General features: G+C 45.4%; 1 protein-coding gene across 4 annotated transcripts in view; it reads right to left on the bottom strand.

Moving 5' to 3' along the window:
• Window positions 1-263: 263 nt before the first annotated feature.
• Window positions 264-15,116, bottom strand: part of fstl5 (follistatin-like 5) — a 170,201-nt gene continuing 155,348 nt past the window's right edge. For all 4 annotated transcript variants that reach the window (XM_069170944.1, XM_069170943.1, XM_069170945.1 and 1 more), the window contains 3 exons: window positions 12,758-12,865; window positions 10,639-10,763; window positions 264-3,005 (listed from right to left, as the gene is read on the bottom strand). In XM_069170944.1, coding sequence (XP_069027045.1) covers window positions 2,303-3,005; window positions 10,639-10,763; window positions 12,758-12,865 — 936 coding nt within the window. In that variant the 3' untranslated portion in view covers window positions 264-2,302. The remainder of the gene's footprint in view (window positions 3,006-10,638; window positions 10,764-12,757; window positions 12,866-15,116) is intronic.

Below are 15,116 nucleotides of genomic sequence, written 5' to 3'. Positions count from 1 at the left end.
TAACATTTGTCTTCCTCTTCTACTTATAATCATCTTCTAAGTTATATGAACTTTGTTCCTGCAGGATAAATACGGCCAGAGGGACACCGGGAGTCCCGACCTCCTTCTTGTTGCATCTCGGAGAATAATAACCGGCAACTCGGCTCCTGAAGGAAACGTCTCACCGCGTGGATCCGTCTGCGGCGATAGAAAGTTTTTTTTTTTTTTTTAAACGGGGAACAAAGAGACACACACACACACAAAAAAAACCCACAACCAACGTGTTTGATCATATAGTTTTGTTTTTTTATTGTTGGGTAAAATGACAAGCGTGTTTTTTCTCTATATAAATAACAATCACATGAGGAACATACGAGACGTGGGCTCCGCGAGAGGTGAGGAAGCGGTGTTCGGCGGTCACGGCGTGCTCGGGTACGGGACGTCGGGGAAGGAGCGACGGCCGACTGGTTCGTTTTCGTTGGTTTTAAAAAGGAGCGGCGACGAGCGCGCGACCGGAGGACGGGGCGGGAACCTGCACGCGTCGGTGGCAAACTTAACGGGGCTGGCGGTCGGCCCGCTGCGTACGGGACACGAACCCGCGCGGAGGAGAAGGTCGGAGGTCGTCGTCGGCCGGTGCGGTCGGGTTCAGAGGCGGGGGGGGGGGGGGGGTGTGCGGGGGGGAGAGGGGGGGGGGGCGGGGAAACTAAACAACAATAACAACAACAACAACAAATGTAATTAAAAACCAAAAAAATATATACGAGGAGGGTTTTTTTTTTTTGCTTTTGTTTTTTTAAAACAGGAAAAGACAGAATGACTTTTATATAATCTGTACACGTCAAAAGTTCATACTAAATTTGCGATACAGTTGCCCGTTGTGATTCAGAGTCATAGAGGGTGAAAATGCATAGAAATGTGTCCAGCGAGGAAACACTTTCGTTGACTTTGCCAGCTACGGATCTACTGCAGGAGCTTTTTTTTTTTATTTTTTTTATTTTATTTTATTTTTTTTAGAAAGAGCTGCGTCTCGCATTCAAAGCTTCTCCTCGAAGACCCCTCGACACGACACGACCTCCTTCCCCACTCCTCCCCCTCCCCCCCCCGCCGCGAGGTCATCGGTACTTCACGTTAAAAACACCCACTTGAAACGCGCAAACGGAGCAGACGATGCATGTTTTTCCACATCTAACTAGACTCTAAAGATGCTTCTCTTTTCTTTTTTTTCTTTCTTTCTTTCTTCTTCTTCTTTTTTTTTTTTTTTTTTTTGGTCCAAGGATATTGAAGTTATGATAGAATTTTCTCCACACACACACACACACACACACACACACTAGGTGCTCTATTGACTCTTCGCTGAAGAACATTTTGAAATACTTTCAATTTCACAATGTGTTGTGTATAAAGCTGGTACAGTTTAACTAACATCGCCACTGACTTTCATTTTTCTGCTTTGGACTATAAAGGGGAAAAAAAAAAAAATCTTTCAAAACCTTCCGAGGCCGGTTATAATTTCAGATCAAAGGTTACAAGAGCGCACGACCATAATGAACCGCTCGGTCTCCACTTCAAACGGGGGGGGGGGGGGGGGGGGGATCACAGCAGGGGCTCGTTTTTAATTGGACTGAGTCGGCTGCGTCGGACGGACGGGACGGGACGGACGGACGGGACGGACGAAGAGCGGGCGATTTGTGAGGAACTAACACTCGCCGTGGATGAGGGGGTCGAAGAACGAGGCGTCGTCTGCAAGTCGCTCCGCAAGCAATCGCGCGATTCCTCTGACGGAGGGAAACTTTTCCTTGAAGGCACAGGAACAAGTCGGGGGTGGTTTAATTTAAATTACGAGGGGTTAATCCGGACACACACGGGACATTTATATATATTTATTTTTGCCGATTTCAATTGAATTCGTTTGGTTAACAGGTTATCTACAGCATTCCCACGCACTGAATACAACCGAATAATAAGTTGTGCACATTTACGGATTCATATCAATATTCCTGGAAAATTTCACGAGCAACTTTGTCGACCCAGAAAGGTGGAATTTAAAAAAAAACAAAAAACTTGTTTTAAATACAGCGTCAATCAATTATGCCCTCACGTATTTTTTTGTTTGTTTTTCGTTTGGGGAGGGGGGGGGGGGGGGGGAGAGATGGCAGTCTTTCATCCGATGGAGTTACAAATCAATTTGGTTTCTGAATCTGTGGGTTGTTTTTGTTTTTTTCACTATCGCGCTCCCACAAAATGAAAGAATCTGCAACAGAATTCAGTGCAACAGTACCTTCGAAGGGAAACAAAGCTCGCTGGGTCTCGACGTCGCCCGACCTTAAGAATCCCCGACCCACACCACCACGTTGCCTCTGGGGACGTCGGTGATCTCGCAGTTGAGCTTGTCGAGCCGTCCGTCCAGGATGAAGAGGGACTCTCCGGACGGCGTCATGAGGTACTGCCCGAACAGTTCGCTGCCCACCATGACCCGGTTCCTGCTGCTCCACGGCCACTCGAACGACTTGGTGGCCTCCTTCAGGCTCTTGATCATCTTGACCTTGCCGGTGCTCAGCTCCACGAACAGAGCGTCCGTCTGGCGGCCGGAGCTGCCGAACACGTTGTACTGGTGGACCTCCGTGAAGGAGCGGTGGAAGGCCAGGTCCGACAGGTGCAGGTTGGTGTGGATGTCGAACGGCTCCCGGATCTCGCCCCTCTCCGAGATCGTCTGGATCCTCATCAGGCCGTCGCCGTCGTCGACCGTGACCAGGTAGCGGCCGTCCGGGGACGCGTACGGAGTGCCGGTGACGTCGCGGTTCGGGCCGACCACGCTGTCCGTCACGCCGTCCAAGACGAGCTGAGGCGGCGCGGCGCCGGTGGAGTCGGGCCGGCAGTCGACGAAGTAGTAGCCGCCGAGATGGGTGTAGGCCACGGACTTAGGGATGCAATTGTACTCCCGCAAACTGATGTTCTTCACGTACGACGTCGTCTCCAGGTCGATCTTGTGGAGGACGGGCTCATTTCGATGAAGGATGAGACCGAACCTGGAGAAAAACACAGGAAAAGATTCGATCAATAACAAAACGCTCGCGAACATCAAACTGGGACACGCGTTCTCCGGGGGCGCCGGTCGGCGTTCGACGCGCGTTCGCCGGTTCGGCTTCGGCGACGCTTTTTGAGCCACGGCATCGTTTTTTCACCATCGCGTCCCGTCGTCCGCCGGATGGATCGCCGCGAAATTGGAAACGGGACACGGGTGAGTCCCTGCGCTGATTATCGTCGTGACCGTCGCGATCGAAAAGGTTTTATTTGGCGGAAAATTGCGACTCAAGAAAAAAAAAAAAAAAAATAATCGATAAAGCGTCATGCGTAAATCACCTCCTTTGATAATAAGCGTGCTGCACTTTGCAAAAATATGTTCGATATGTTTTTTTTTTTTTTCATTTATTTATTAACATTGGGGCTCAGTTACAAAAAAAAAAATCATAAAAGCGACGTAGTTTTACAAAAAAGACGACCTGTAGACTGTAAAACAGGAAACAGGCGACATCCGCTGTCAAAATAAGAGCTTCAGACGATGGCTTACTAAATATGAATTCAACACGTAGGCCTAATGTTTACATGCGGAGCTTCTATTGACGACGTTTTTTTCGCGTCAAAATTTCAAACTCCTGCGAATATTGCGACGATTTGATGAATTTGCGTTAATTATTGCGACGCAAAATAATGAATAACTTTATGCCGATCTGGAGTTTCACGCAGCGCCAGCAGCAGGTGAAAGTTTTCATTTTGTAGACGTTTCACTGTTGACTTTTTCCTCTCAAGACAGAATTTGTAGTTTCAAGTGAAATATCTCAACAACCTTTGATCATATTTCAATGACATTTATGTCTCCCCTTGAAATAAATCAATAATCTCTGTATTTTATTTTTTTTTATATCGTCCGCCATCATCAGGTTGATTTTTGTAATTGTTAAATGCTTTGATTTATGACCAGATAGTTATGTTTTTCTTTTTTTTTTTCTTTAAGGATTTATGACCTCATACTGAGCAGCTAGCATTTAGCGCCAGTCAGCTTAAATTTACTTTAAAAAAAAAACAAAAAAACATAAATTTAGCCTGCGACTGCTTCCCAGCCTTTTGGAACGATTAAAGCAGCAGGACATCTCGTGAAGTAAAATTAATATCAAAAAGGTATTTGAATCAGGCACGGCGTCTGCAAATCAATTTCCTTTATTTCCTGTGTTAAGTAAGAAATCTGCCTGTAAAATGGCCCATGAATGTTTAAAGCAGCGAATGGGAGCTTCGAATAAAGCGTCACGACGCCCCTCGTCGGGGTGAGCTCGGCAGGGAAAGAAGAACGCTAATTGATTTACACTGGGTAATTATGAAAATTGTTGGACTGGCATAAAAAAAAAAAAAAAAAATAATAATAATAATTAAATGTTGCTGAGAGGTCTATTGAAACACTTGAACAGCTAAATTCTGGCCTCTGACAATCATCACGCCGGCAGTCTGGCGTCGTCGACATGTCGCCCCTTATAATGGAGTTACAGTGGCGTCGTACGTGGGCGCGGATCAGCGCGAATGCCGCTCGTTACAGAAACCCAACGAATCTCTTAATGGCACATTAACAGCCGAACAGGGCGGAGGGGAAATACGCAAGGAGCCGACAGGCCTCAATTAAAAAGCGAATAGCGGCTGATCGATGCTGGCAGCCGCTTCAACCTCGCCGCCATTCATCATCTTTCATGCCGTTCGAACACCGAGATGTCTGAACAGAAAATGTCTTATTTGAAAGCCACGGAGCGCATAATCGTCCCTGCGAAGGGAATCATTGATCCGCGGCTCGTCCTGTCCGCCGGGCCCGGAGCAGGAGGGCTCGTCGAGGTGAGATTATTTGACGATTTTTTTTTTTAAAGCTGATTCTTCAACCGCTATTTAATTACCATTTCGACTTGAACGAGCTTCATAAAGGCCGGGCCGGTTTAACTTGTTGACATCGGCACTTGAAGAAAAGTGAACCAGAGAGCTGTTGGTTTGTTTTAAACGGTAGCCGAAATATATATATAAAAAAATCGCATTATGTATTGAATCGGCACACAAATTCGGTGACAGCGTCGAATGAGGAGATGAGCTCGTCGTTTAGTTTGTGCACAAATTAACAACAAAGTATGAAACGACCTTCAGCAGATGTGACGTTCACGCTGCAGAAAGCAGGTTTTCCTCTCCGGTCAGTCGGCCTCAAATACTTTTTAGATCCGATTTCTGTTGTTTTTGCAGCCGTCGACGACCGCGTGGTTTCTATGGCGTAACGCAAATGCGGAAATCTGTAACGAAAGTGTCTCGTTTCAGTCGTTTTTCCCCCATTTTCCGGTTACCGAGACCGCGTTGAGATCAAACGATCAGTCGCATCTTTTCAGAAACCGGTGGCACGTTTTCTTCTTGCTTTTGGGTCAAAGTAAAATTGCTCAAAGTCGTTTCTCCTTTTTTTTTTTTTTTTTTTTTTTTTTTTGTCAATATCTTCGATTTGCCGTCATTTTGTTTTTCATTTGAATTTGTGAGAAATGTCAAACTTAACCTGATCAGCTGAGTCATCGGTAAAGTGTGAGCACTGAAGTCTCCCAGCGTGTTCTGACCCAATTAAAAAAACAAAAAAAGCGTGAAATATGTACTGGGAGCTGATGCATTGTATACGCTTTATTAAAAACACACAGCGTACGTGGTGTCAAAGATAAAACAATGTTGTTTCTTGGTGCTTGTATCTGCTGCCACTCCCATCTTTAGATAGCCGGAAATACAAACCGAGTTCAGGACAATCTGCTGTAAATAAGATGCTCCGATTACCATGCAGATGTGTTGTGATTTTAATTATAAGATGGATTTTTGACATCATAATGTTGTCTTTGACATTAAAGGCCAATATTATTGTTTAAATGATGTCTTCCTACACGTGAGCTGCCAATCTACATAACAAGCCCATCTTTTGTCCTTTAAGCATCAGTTGAATCTGTGAGATGAGAATTTTCAATTTAAATCACGTCAAGTTGCATCACTTTAAAATAAATTATATTTACATTATTATTTTTTGTTTCAGATATACTTTGAACTGCTAAAGAAAACGTGACATCACTTTGACCCGGTTCTCATTGTCTGAGTCTCATGAAGACTCCTGAATGACGACAGATTTGTAATTCTTCTGTTTGAAGCTTGTCGGTCTTTCATTTTCCTGTCAAACAATCCGACTTGGAAAGCTACAACCGGCAGATTAAATTCAGCGGGAGCCCTCTGACACTAAACAGGCTGCTTCTTAATCCCACCGGTATTTAAAAAAAACAAAACACAAAAAAAACAAAACACATCTCCGAGACGAGACGAGACGAGACGGGTGAGCGTTCAGGAGAGGAACATTTAAAAACGTATTATGCAGTTTAAAACTAAAACGCCTTTTCATCCACTGATGATTGACAGACGATAACTCTGTCAAACAGTGCTGGGATCGTTTCAGCCGTGGATTGTGTTCAACGTTGTGGCAGCTGTAACAGATTGATGACTTGTGTACACGTGGCGCGATATATCGGTGACCTGCTCAGAAGCAAAAAGGTCAACGGTGCGTTTATCCTGCAAAGAAATGATTACTTTTCCCCACATTCAGATCTTTCTTTTTTTTTTTTTTTTTACCGGTGTCTGATAAATTAATAAGCGAGCATTGTTTAGGCCTCTGATGTCAACACAGCTGGGCTGCTTCATTGGCAGACCCAGATTGTTCTCTGCCAACCTGACAGCTGCTGTTTGTCATTTGTACCAATGATTAATGCATTAAAGATTCTCCCCTCTCCCGCACAGCGGGAGGGCGACGTTCAGCCCGAGCTGCTCGGCGTGTTATCGTCTCGTCTCCGCGTCGGTTTGCAGAGTCTGAACACTTAACCCCGAAGTAATGTTTGCTCCGCAGTTCAGTCGAAGATCCCGAGGGCACAAAAAAAACCAAAAAAAAGCTCACGAACAGAGAGCGCAACAATGAAAAGATATATATCTATGACACAGCAGTTCTTGCTCACCCGTCCTCCAGCGCAAAAAAAAAAAAAAAAAAAAAAGAAGTAAATAAACATCGCATCAACATCTCGCTCGGCTTGTTTTGCCAAAAGGCAGTCAGTGCAATGATTAGAAATGTGTGATAAAGAGGTGCGGGGCAGCCTGGGCTGCAGGGTGCAGAAAACGTGGGTATAAATAAGAAATGACAGCTCTTTTTTTTTTTTTTTCTGCTGACTTGTAGAGTTGCCTGACTGCAAGTCGATGCTGTTAACGAATGAACGGCCCCCAGAAGTTCCTGTTGGCTTAATGGACGCTACTGAGGGAATCCCCCCCCCCCACACACACTCCCCCCCGTCTTCAAACAATCCCCCGGAAGTTGCTGAATATACGTTGGCTGCTCACACGCTGCTCATGTTGCTAAATCAACTAATCGATGGCGTGTTCCTGCCAACGGATAAAAGCCTGTGTGGAGTTATAAAAAAAAATAAAAATAAAACAAATGGGAGCCACGAGGCAGCAGTTAATTTAAGCTTTCCTAACAGCTGCAATAAAAACGGCTGTCCACGTAAAAAGAAACAACGTCGACGTGTATAGATCCAGAGTGCTTTGTGTGCTTCAAATGCACATTAGGCCACATTAGGTCACATTAGGTCACATTAGGTCACATTAAGTCACATTAGGTCACATTAGGTCACATTAAGTCACATTAGGCCACATTAGGTCACATTAGGTCACAATAGGTCACATTAGGTCACATTAGGCCACATTAGGTCACATTAGGCCACATTAAGTCACATTAGGCCACATTAGGTCACATTAGGTCACATTAGGTCACATTAGGCCACATTAGGTCACATTAGGCCACATTAAGTCACATTAGGCCACATTAAGTCACATTAGGCCACATTAGGTCACATTAGGTCACATTAGGTCACATTAGGCCACATTAGGTCACATTAGGCCACATTAAGTCACATTAGGCCACATTAGGCCACATTAGGTCACAATAGGCCACATTAGGTCACATTAGGTCACATTAGGTCACATTAAGCCACAATAGGTCTCATTAAGTCCACCTGTTCAACCACTCGATAACAGCGAATATCAGCCAATCATGCGGGAGAGGCTCGTTGCATTTTGGCAGGCAGACATAAGGTCAGGAGGATCTGCTGGAGTTCAAACCGGCCGTGTGAATGTGGTAGAAAAGGTGATTCAAGGCACTTTGAACGGTTGTCGGTGCTGTTTTTGCGTGTTTTCAGTCCACACGGACTTTCATGCACAACCGTTGTTCGGGGTTACGGAGAACGGCTCAGAAGAAGATAAAGCTTCCGGCGGCGGCTCGCTGGGCGAAAATATCTCTTTGCCGGCAGAGGTCAGAGAACAACGGCCAAACTGGTTCAAGCTGATAGAAAAGCAACAATAACTAACAAGTCAAAACCTCCAGGCTTCAGCAGCAGAAGACCAGACGGCTGCTCACGGCACAGAATAACTCCAACCGGATGACGGAGGATTGTCATGAAGGGAAGAAAAACTCGCCTCGATTTCAGCCGCGACATCAAAACAGGTTCGGAGTTGGATTATGGCGTAAACAACATAAAGTATGGATCCTTCGGTTTAATGTAATAATATTAATTTGTCAGACGTCTGGTTTGTTGGATTGAGCTAAAACTATACATTCCTGTCCGGTTAATATTGTCCTCATTATTCTTTCTTCCATGATTTTCCAGCCAAATTAAACATCACAATATCCTGTGTACGGTAGAATAACACTTCTGGACCAAGAAACTAACTGTTTAGTTCACCATCTGTTTATTTTGTTTCTATTTTTTAATCTGAAATGCCCCCCCCCCCCCCCCAAAAAAAAAAAAAAAAAAAAAATCTCCTTAATCCAGCTGCTCAAATGTAAAAACCAGGAGCTTTACTTTGTTTTGTATTATAGAATAAGACAAACAATATGAAGACGTGACTTTGAGCTGATGGGACTCGCGATGGACGTTTCCTGACATTTGATAGTCGAATGAATGAGCCGTCGGGTTATTAACTGAAGAAAACGATTGTGTACATGCAGTAGTTAAACCGCGACAGATGATTTGATCCATATTACTCCCTAATTACAGTTGTAGTCAAGCGGCCTCTGTTCTGCGTGCTTCAGATTTCCTAGATAACGAGAGAACCCCGGCAGCGGCGGGAAAGTACAGTGAGATGAGCAAGCGGCCATTAAAGACGGCGATTTTCAAACACCACATAGGGAAAAAAAAAAAAAACCAAAAACCCCAAAAAACACGGTGGTCACACTTTCCTGCAATCTTCCCTGCAGGTCTCAGAGGATCTAATTACAGCTGTGCTCGCAACCCCGTTCACACACACACACACAGGACTCCTCCTCCTCCTCCTCCTCCTCCTCCTCTCCGGGAGACCGTTAACATCCTGAAATCCTGCAGACCTCCTGCTTGTTCTTGGCCTCTCTGTGACTTTAGCCGATCATTTGGGACGGGGCTGGTTTTTTTTTGTTTGTTTTTTTTTTTATCCCCCCTCCGTCCACTTTAAGTCCGGGTCTGACAGCTGATCGTGACATGTGAAAACCACAGCGGCGTTTCGATGCACTCAGTCTGCTTTCTGTTGTTGAACTAAAATGATGAAGAGCAGGTACCAGCCCCCCCTCCTCACCCCCTCACCCCACCGGCCACTATCTTGGTTTTTATCTTTCCGAGTTGACTTTTTTTTTTTATCTTGGTGAGAATAAAAGGAAAATAATTCTAGTCTCAGCACACCAATGACTCTCTACGAGTGTTTTATGTGTGTGTGTGTGTGTGTGTGTGTGTGTGTGTGTGTGTGTGCGTGTGTGTGAATAATCCTGCTGCCCGTTTCCAGTCCTGAGACTGTTTGACCGTTTGACACAGAAACAGTCTGCGAGTCCGTTTCAAAATGTACAAAAACAAACTGCTCTTAAATAAAAAACAAAAACAAAGTTCAGTTTTGAGCAGAACTTACTCAGCACTCCGGATCATTACACATAATTACGCTGCCTATAGCCGGTAAGAGCAATGTGCATCCACCTTCGGGTTTTAAGCAGCTGCAGCTGGACTGAGTCCCAGCTGAGATTATTATGGGAAAGGAAGTGGGAAAGTTCCCGGCCTCCTGAACCACCCGAACGCCTGTCGAACTGGGGAGTTTTTTTTTTTTTTTTTGGGGTGGGGGTGGGGGGGGGCGTGTCTGTTTGATTGACAGGTCTGTGGTGCAGTCAGGTTCCGGCTATCGGAGGGCGAGGCGTAGTGTCACCGGGTTTCCGATCAGATCGAGTCAGATCCGCCGCTTGCTCCGCCCCCCCAGCTTGACCAAATACGGTCACTACCGGCTCCAAACTGTGGTTTGTTCATTTACATTTAAACTTATTTAATTCAGTTTAGCTCATGCTAAAGACTTTGCTTTGTGTTTTACTGGAGATTATCGGCTGCAGCTCAGGTGACCGCCGCGGCATTCTCCAAAAACACACACACACACACACACACACACACACACACACACACACACAGAGAAAATCAGTGCTGTAGATATTCTTAGTGAAGTGAATAAAACGGCAGTGGGGTGAATTTAATTTCCGGTTCAATTTGCATTAGCGCGGGGCCGGATCACGCTCGGACGTACCTGACGTGGTTGATGATGAGGCTGGAGGCGGGGATGAAGAAGTCGTCCACCCGGTCGAAGCGCCTGCCGACCGGCTGCGTGTGAACGGTGTGGTGGGAGACTCGTCCGCTCGCCTGATTGATCACCTGGCGAACGACGGGAGAAGCAGGTGGGTGTTTAACACGAGCTTGATGAATGCGCTCAGCGCCGCATCATTTAAGTCTTCACCTCATAAATATTTGGAGCTCGCAATCGACAAAAAAAAAAAAAAAAGAAAAAGAAACACCGCGTAACAACTGACATGTTTTATTTTTCATTTCTTGCCGATGAAACGCAGCGTCTCCTCTCGTGGCTGAGGCGGCGGGGCTGCTCAGTGGGAGGCGCGATGTGCGCCGGTGCGTCCTTGGGTGCCTAAATAATACTTGTGCATGCACAGAAGCGCGCAGACATGCGCTCGTGTGTGGGCCGCGTTTTGCTTTTGATTGTGCCACAATGCGCAGAGCAAATTGCCACAGACCAAAACCCTGCATTATGAAATTTGTGTGCGAGGCGATGACAAGCCGGGTTTTCCAGTAAAATCTTTCGACGGCGGAGCCGAATGGAGACGACAGTTCGAAGGAAACGAATGGAGAAAAACACCCTTTATTACATGTTGATTCTATTTATAGCAGCGTGTGTCATAGTGACACGCAGCGTCGTCGCCAACGCATGTTGACATGAAACCGCTGTACACAAAACAGATAATTACGAAAACGTTTTATCGGCAGGCGTATTATTATCAGCTTCTTCTTCTACATCGATCCGACTTTTAATGTGACGTCTTTCATTCAAAATCCAATACGCTGGTTCAGACTATTGAAAATGTGTCCCAGTTGAAATACTTGCACACTGCAATGTAAGCGACTCCAGGCGCGACAAACAAATCAACAATTGAAAGAGTGATTAATGCGCCGAGGTCATATTGGGGGAAAAAGGGGACACAATGGAGGGAATTGACATTTAATAAGGTGGAAACTTGCAATAAACTTTGATTTTAAACCTGTTAAATAATCAAATGCAGCAGACGTTGCTGAGCTTAATGGTTTTGTTGACGATACTGTGCAAAAGATTTCATTCTGAACATTTACACAAACTTTTTTTTTGTGCATAATCAGCAGTAAAAAGATATAAAGTTCCTCGGTCGGGTCCCTTTATTTACAATAATGTGACCCCGAGCTATTAGGATTCGTTGATTACGAGAAAAAAAATAATCTGTTAAGAACTAATTTGCCACCCTTCAAGCAAAAACGTGAAGTATTTGCTGATGAGAGCTTCTTGCATGCGAGTATTTTCTTGTTTGATCTGTTTTACGTCGTGGAAGAGTTCAACATAACCAACGGCCTGAGGCCGGTAGATATTTACGCGGTACAGGTTATTCGGCCTGTCAGCAGCGATTTTGGGACGACGTCGTCAAAAGCGATTCGCGGACATCCACACATGGGGGGGGGGGGGGGAGACAACGCGCCACCCAACCAACACACACCAGCTGGGTGCCCACCACCAACCAGAAGTGCTGACGTGCTTTTGGACACATGTTGTGAACCTGTTATTTTGACCTTTCCTGAAAGCAGCTGTACGCGACTAAAGTGAGTCTTGGGTGCGTTTTTTAGGGTCATAAGTCCATCTGAAAAATCCCCCTCGTGGAGAGCAGCGCGATTAAACAGCCACAGAGAGAGAAAGAGAAAGAAGGAGCTGGTCGGGAGTCCGGATGCGTTTGACTGGCAGCCGGCCGCCGAGCTGTCTGTAGGAGACGGTGTGAACTAACTCGTGTAGGTTACTCCAAGTTAAGGACGGAAAGTTTTGTTTAGCAGTTGGGTTGAAGGTCTCGACTGTTTTCGGTACCACTCGGTAGCTGCGTGGTGATAAGCGTTTTTTTTTTCTTCCCCTTGGCAATTTTCTGTCGCTTCTTTAATCAAGAACATCAGCGCCGTTTCGACCAGATATTAAAAAGGACAAATAAGCAATCCCGACTCGGCCTCGAAACGTTCACGTCTGCCGTGCTTGTTTGTCTCAGTTTCCCGCCTGTTTCACAAGGACAAAACAAAACAAAAACGGTGCAGAGAGAACACATCACGACAAAGGATAATAGCGTGGACTTTACCTGCAGGGTCGGGAAGTTCTTCTCCATGTCGCCCCAGCTGAGCAGCCACACCTGGTCGTGAGATTTGTCATAATGGAGCTTCACAGGGAACGGGTCGGTGCTGACCGTCTGGGAGGGGGACACGCGAGAAAAATCGAGCTTTAAAGACAGCGGGGCGGCGGAATAACAATCCGAGGCAATCTAGACTTTGCTTTTGAAGAGATCGCTCTTCGATGTGCGGCGGCGATGCTTTTTGAAAAAGTTTTCCTGCGGACTAATGCATCGGGGGAGGTTGACGGGAGCAAGTCTTTCTTTTAACAAGGCGGGCTTGGAGGTGTGCTTCTTTATATATAAGGTGTGTTTGGTGTTGAGCTGCATTTCAAATCAAGTGGTGACAGACACGATTGCTTCGCCACCGCTGGAGTAATTGCTTTCAGTCTTTATCCCTTCCTCGACACACGGCAGCAATATTCCAAGTCAGAACAATGGATGAGTCGCGTGTGACAAAGAGAAGCTCTCCTCGCGCGTTGCGTCCGCCTGAGTGCAGACAGACAGCCGAGCTCAAAGGGAATAAGGGAAAGCACAGGGGAGAAGGATGCATGCAAGGAGCTTCACTCTCAACGACAGCAAAGAAAAAGTAATCATCTTCCCATTTTTTTGTATTTTTTTTTTTCCCCAGAAGAAATTATTCCAGCCTCGTATTCCTACACTCCCCAACCCCCCTTTATTTTATTTTTTTTTTTTTTTACAGCAACTTTAGTTTCTATAAGATTTGTTTTTCAGTGGAGTCCAAATAGCATTGTTTACCTCGGCAAAAATATATATTGTATCACAGAGAGGAGAGCGGCTCCTCAGAGAGTTAAAGCAAATAAGAGGGGAATATCTGTAAGAACGCCAACTAGTCTGGGAGCGTGTAGTCATCAGAGGAAACAGGTGTTCGCGTTGTTCTTTTCCTCTTGACTAACAACTTATTTTCCGGATGAGGGAGATTATCGAGATCCTCCGCCAATATGCTCGGGTAACTTCGGCGCAGACTGCGGATCAGTCGGAGACGGAGCGCGAAGAACCCCACCAGCCACTTCAAAACATTTACCCACGTGCACTTTGCAATTAACTGCTTCTAACATGCAAAACTTGCAACGAGTTCATTAGAAGAAAAAAAAAAATATATTCACCGAGAATTTAATTGGTTACAAATTTCAAAATGAAGCTTGCTTGTTATTATTACCATGCGCGCATCAATCATATTAATAATTCAATGAGAAAATGGAAAGCAGGGAGAGCAAAAAAACAAAAACACAACTCATGTCTCTCTTGCTATTCGAGACGAGTGATGGGTTCAGGTGATTAATTAACAACTAGTAATATAATGCAATGAAGCTAAAAAAAAAAAACCTCCAGGCGACTGAATAATGAGCTTGTGACAGACTCTGGGACGCCAACCTGTTTACTGGCACGTCCCCGAGAGGCTGGCGTGCTGTAAACAGCCATCACGGTGTCAGGAACATCTGCGGGGATCTGGGCAGCCCTGGATTAACCCCCCCCTCCCACCCCAAAAAAACAAAACAACTCACTGACACTGATGAATTAACTCAACGCTGCTCACTAGAAATGTGCCGAATGTTGTCCAAAAAAATGTATCCCCCACCCCCGAGGTAAAAAACAAAAAACAAAAAATGGCGAGGTGGCTGCCTATTTTAACATCCGTGGGGAGGAAACGGCAGGTGTTGCCATGTTACAATATCTAACAAAAGGTTGCCAGGCGACGGAATCCGTGAAGAGGCGAGTCTCGGAGGTTACTCGGGCACGACATCAATGTGAAGGTTAAGTGTAGGTCTCGACATTTGCGGTTTCTATGAAATGGATCAGGTCGGGGATTAGCAGTCAAACAAAAAGGTGAGAAAGACGTTTTGAAGGCTGAGAAAAAGAAACACTTTCGATCTCCGGTTCAAGCCGAGCAGAGCAGCGTTGGTGCACTGCCAAACTCGGAGACAAGAGAGGAAACCAGAAGGACTCTATCGCGGAGAATAAAAAAATAAAATAAAAAAATCCCAACACTCGAGGACGAAGATGAGACCAAATGCTGGAATCTGTATTCAAAACTAAGGTTGGTTGGTTGTTTGGCAGCATTTCATTGAACACGACTCCTTTCAGATCCCTTCGTCGAATTCACTGAGGGCTCATGCGTGTAACTTAATTATAAATTATAATTAAAGATCTAAGAATTAACCGAGACTTTTGATCAGCTATCGTTGGCCGAGAAGTCTGGAAAAAAAAAAAAAAGAAGTTTCGCGTGGCGCCACCTGTAGCTTCAACCCAAAACTGAGCCGAGCAGCAGAGGGCATGAAATGTTAATCAGACCCAGAACAACCGATGGAGC

The sequence above is a fragment of the Embiotoca jacksoni genome, unplaced genomic scaffold (genome assembly GCF_022577435.1).
Source record: "Embiotoca jacksoni isolate LCO1_2020_lvr unplaced genomic scaffold, fEmbJac1.0.p SCAF_5, whole genome shotgun sequence".
In the NCBI taxonomy this organism is placed as follows: Eukaryota; Metazoa; Chordata; class Actinopteri; family Embiotocidae; genus Embiotoca; species Embiotoca jacksoni.
The sequence above is the reverse complement of the archived record's forward strand: the minus strand, read 5'-3'. Positions and strand labels throughout refer to the sequence as shown.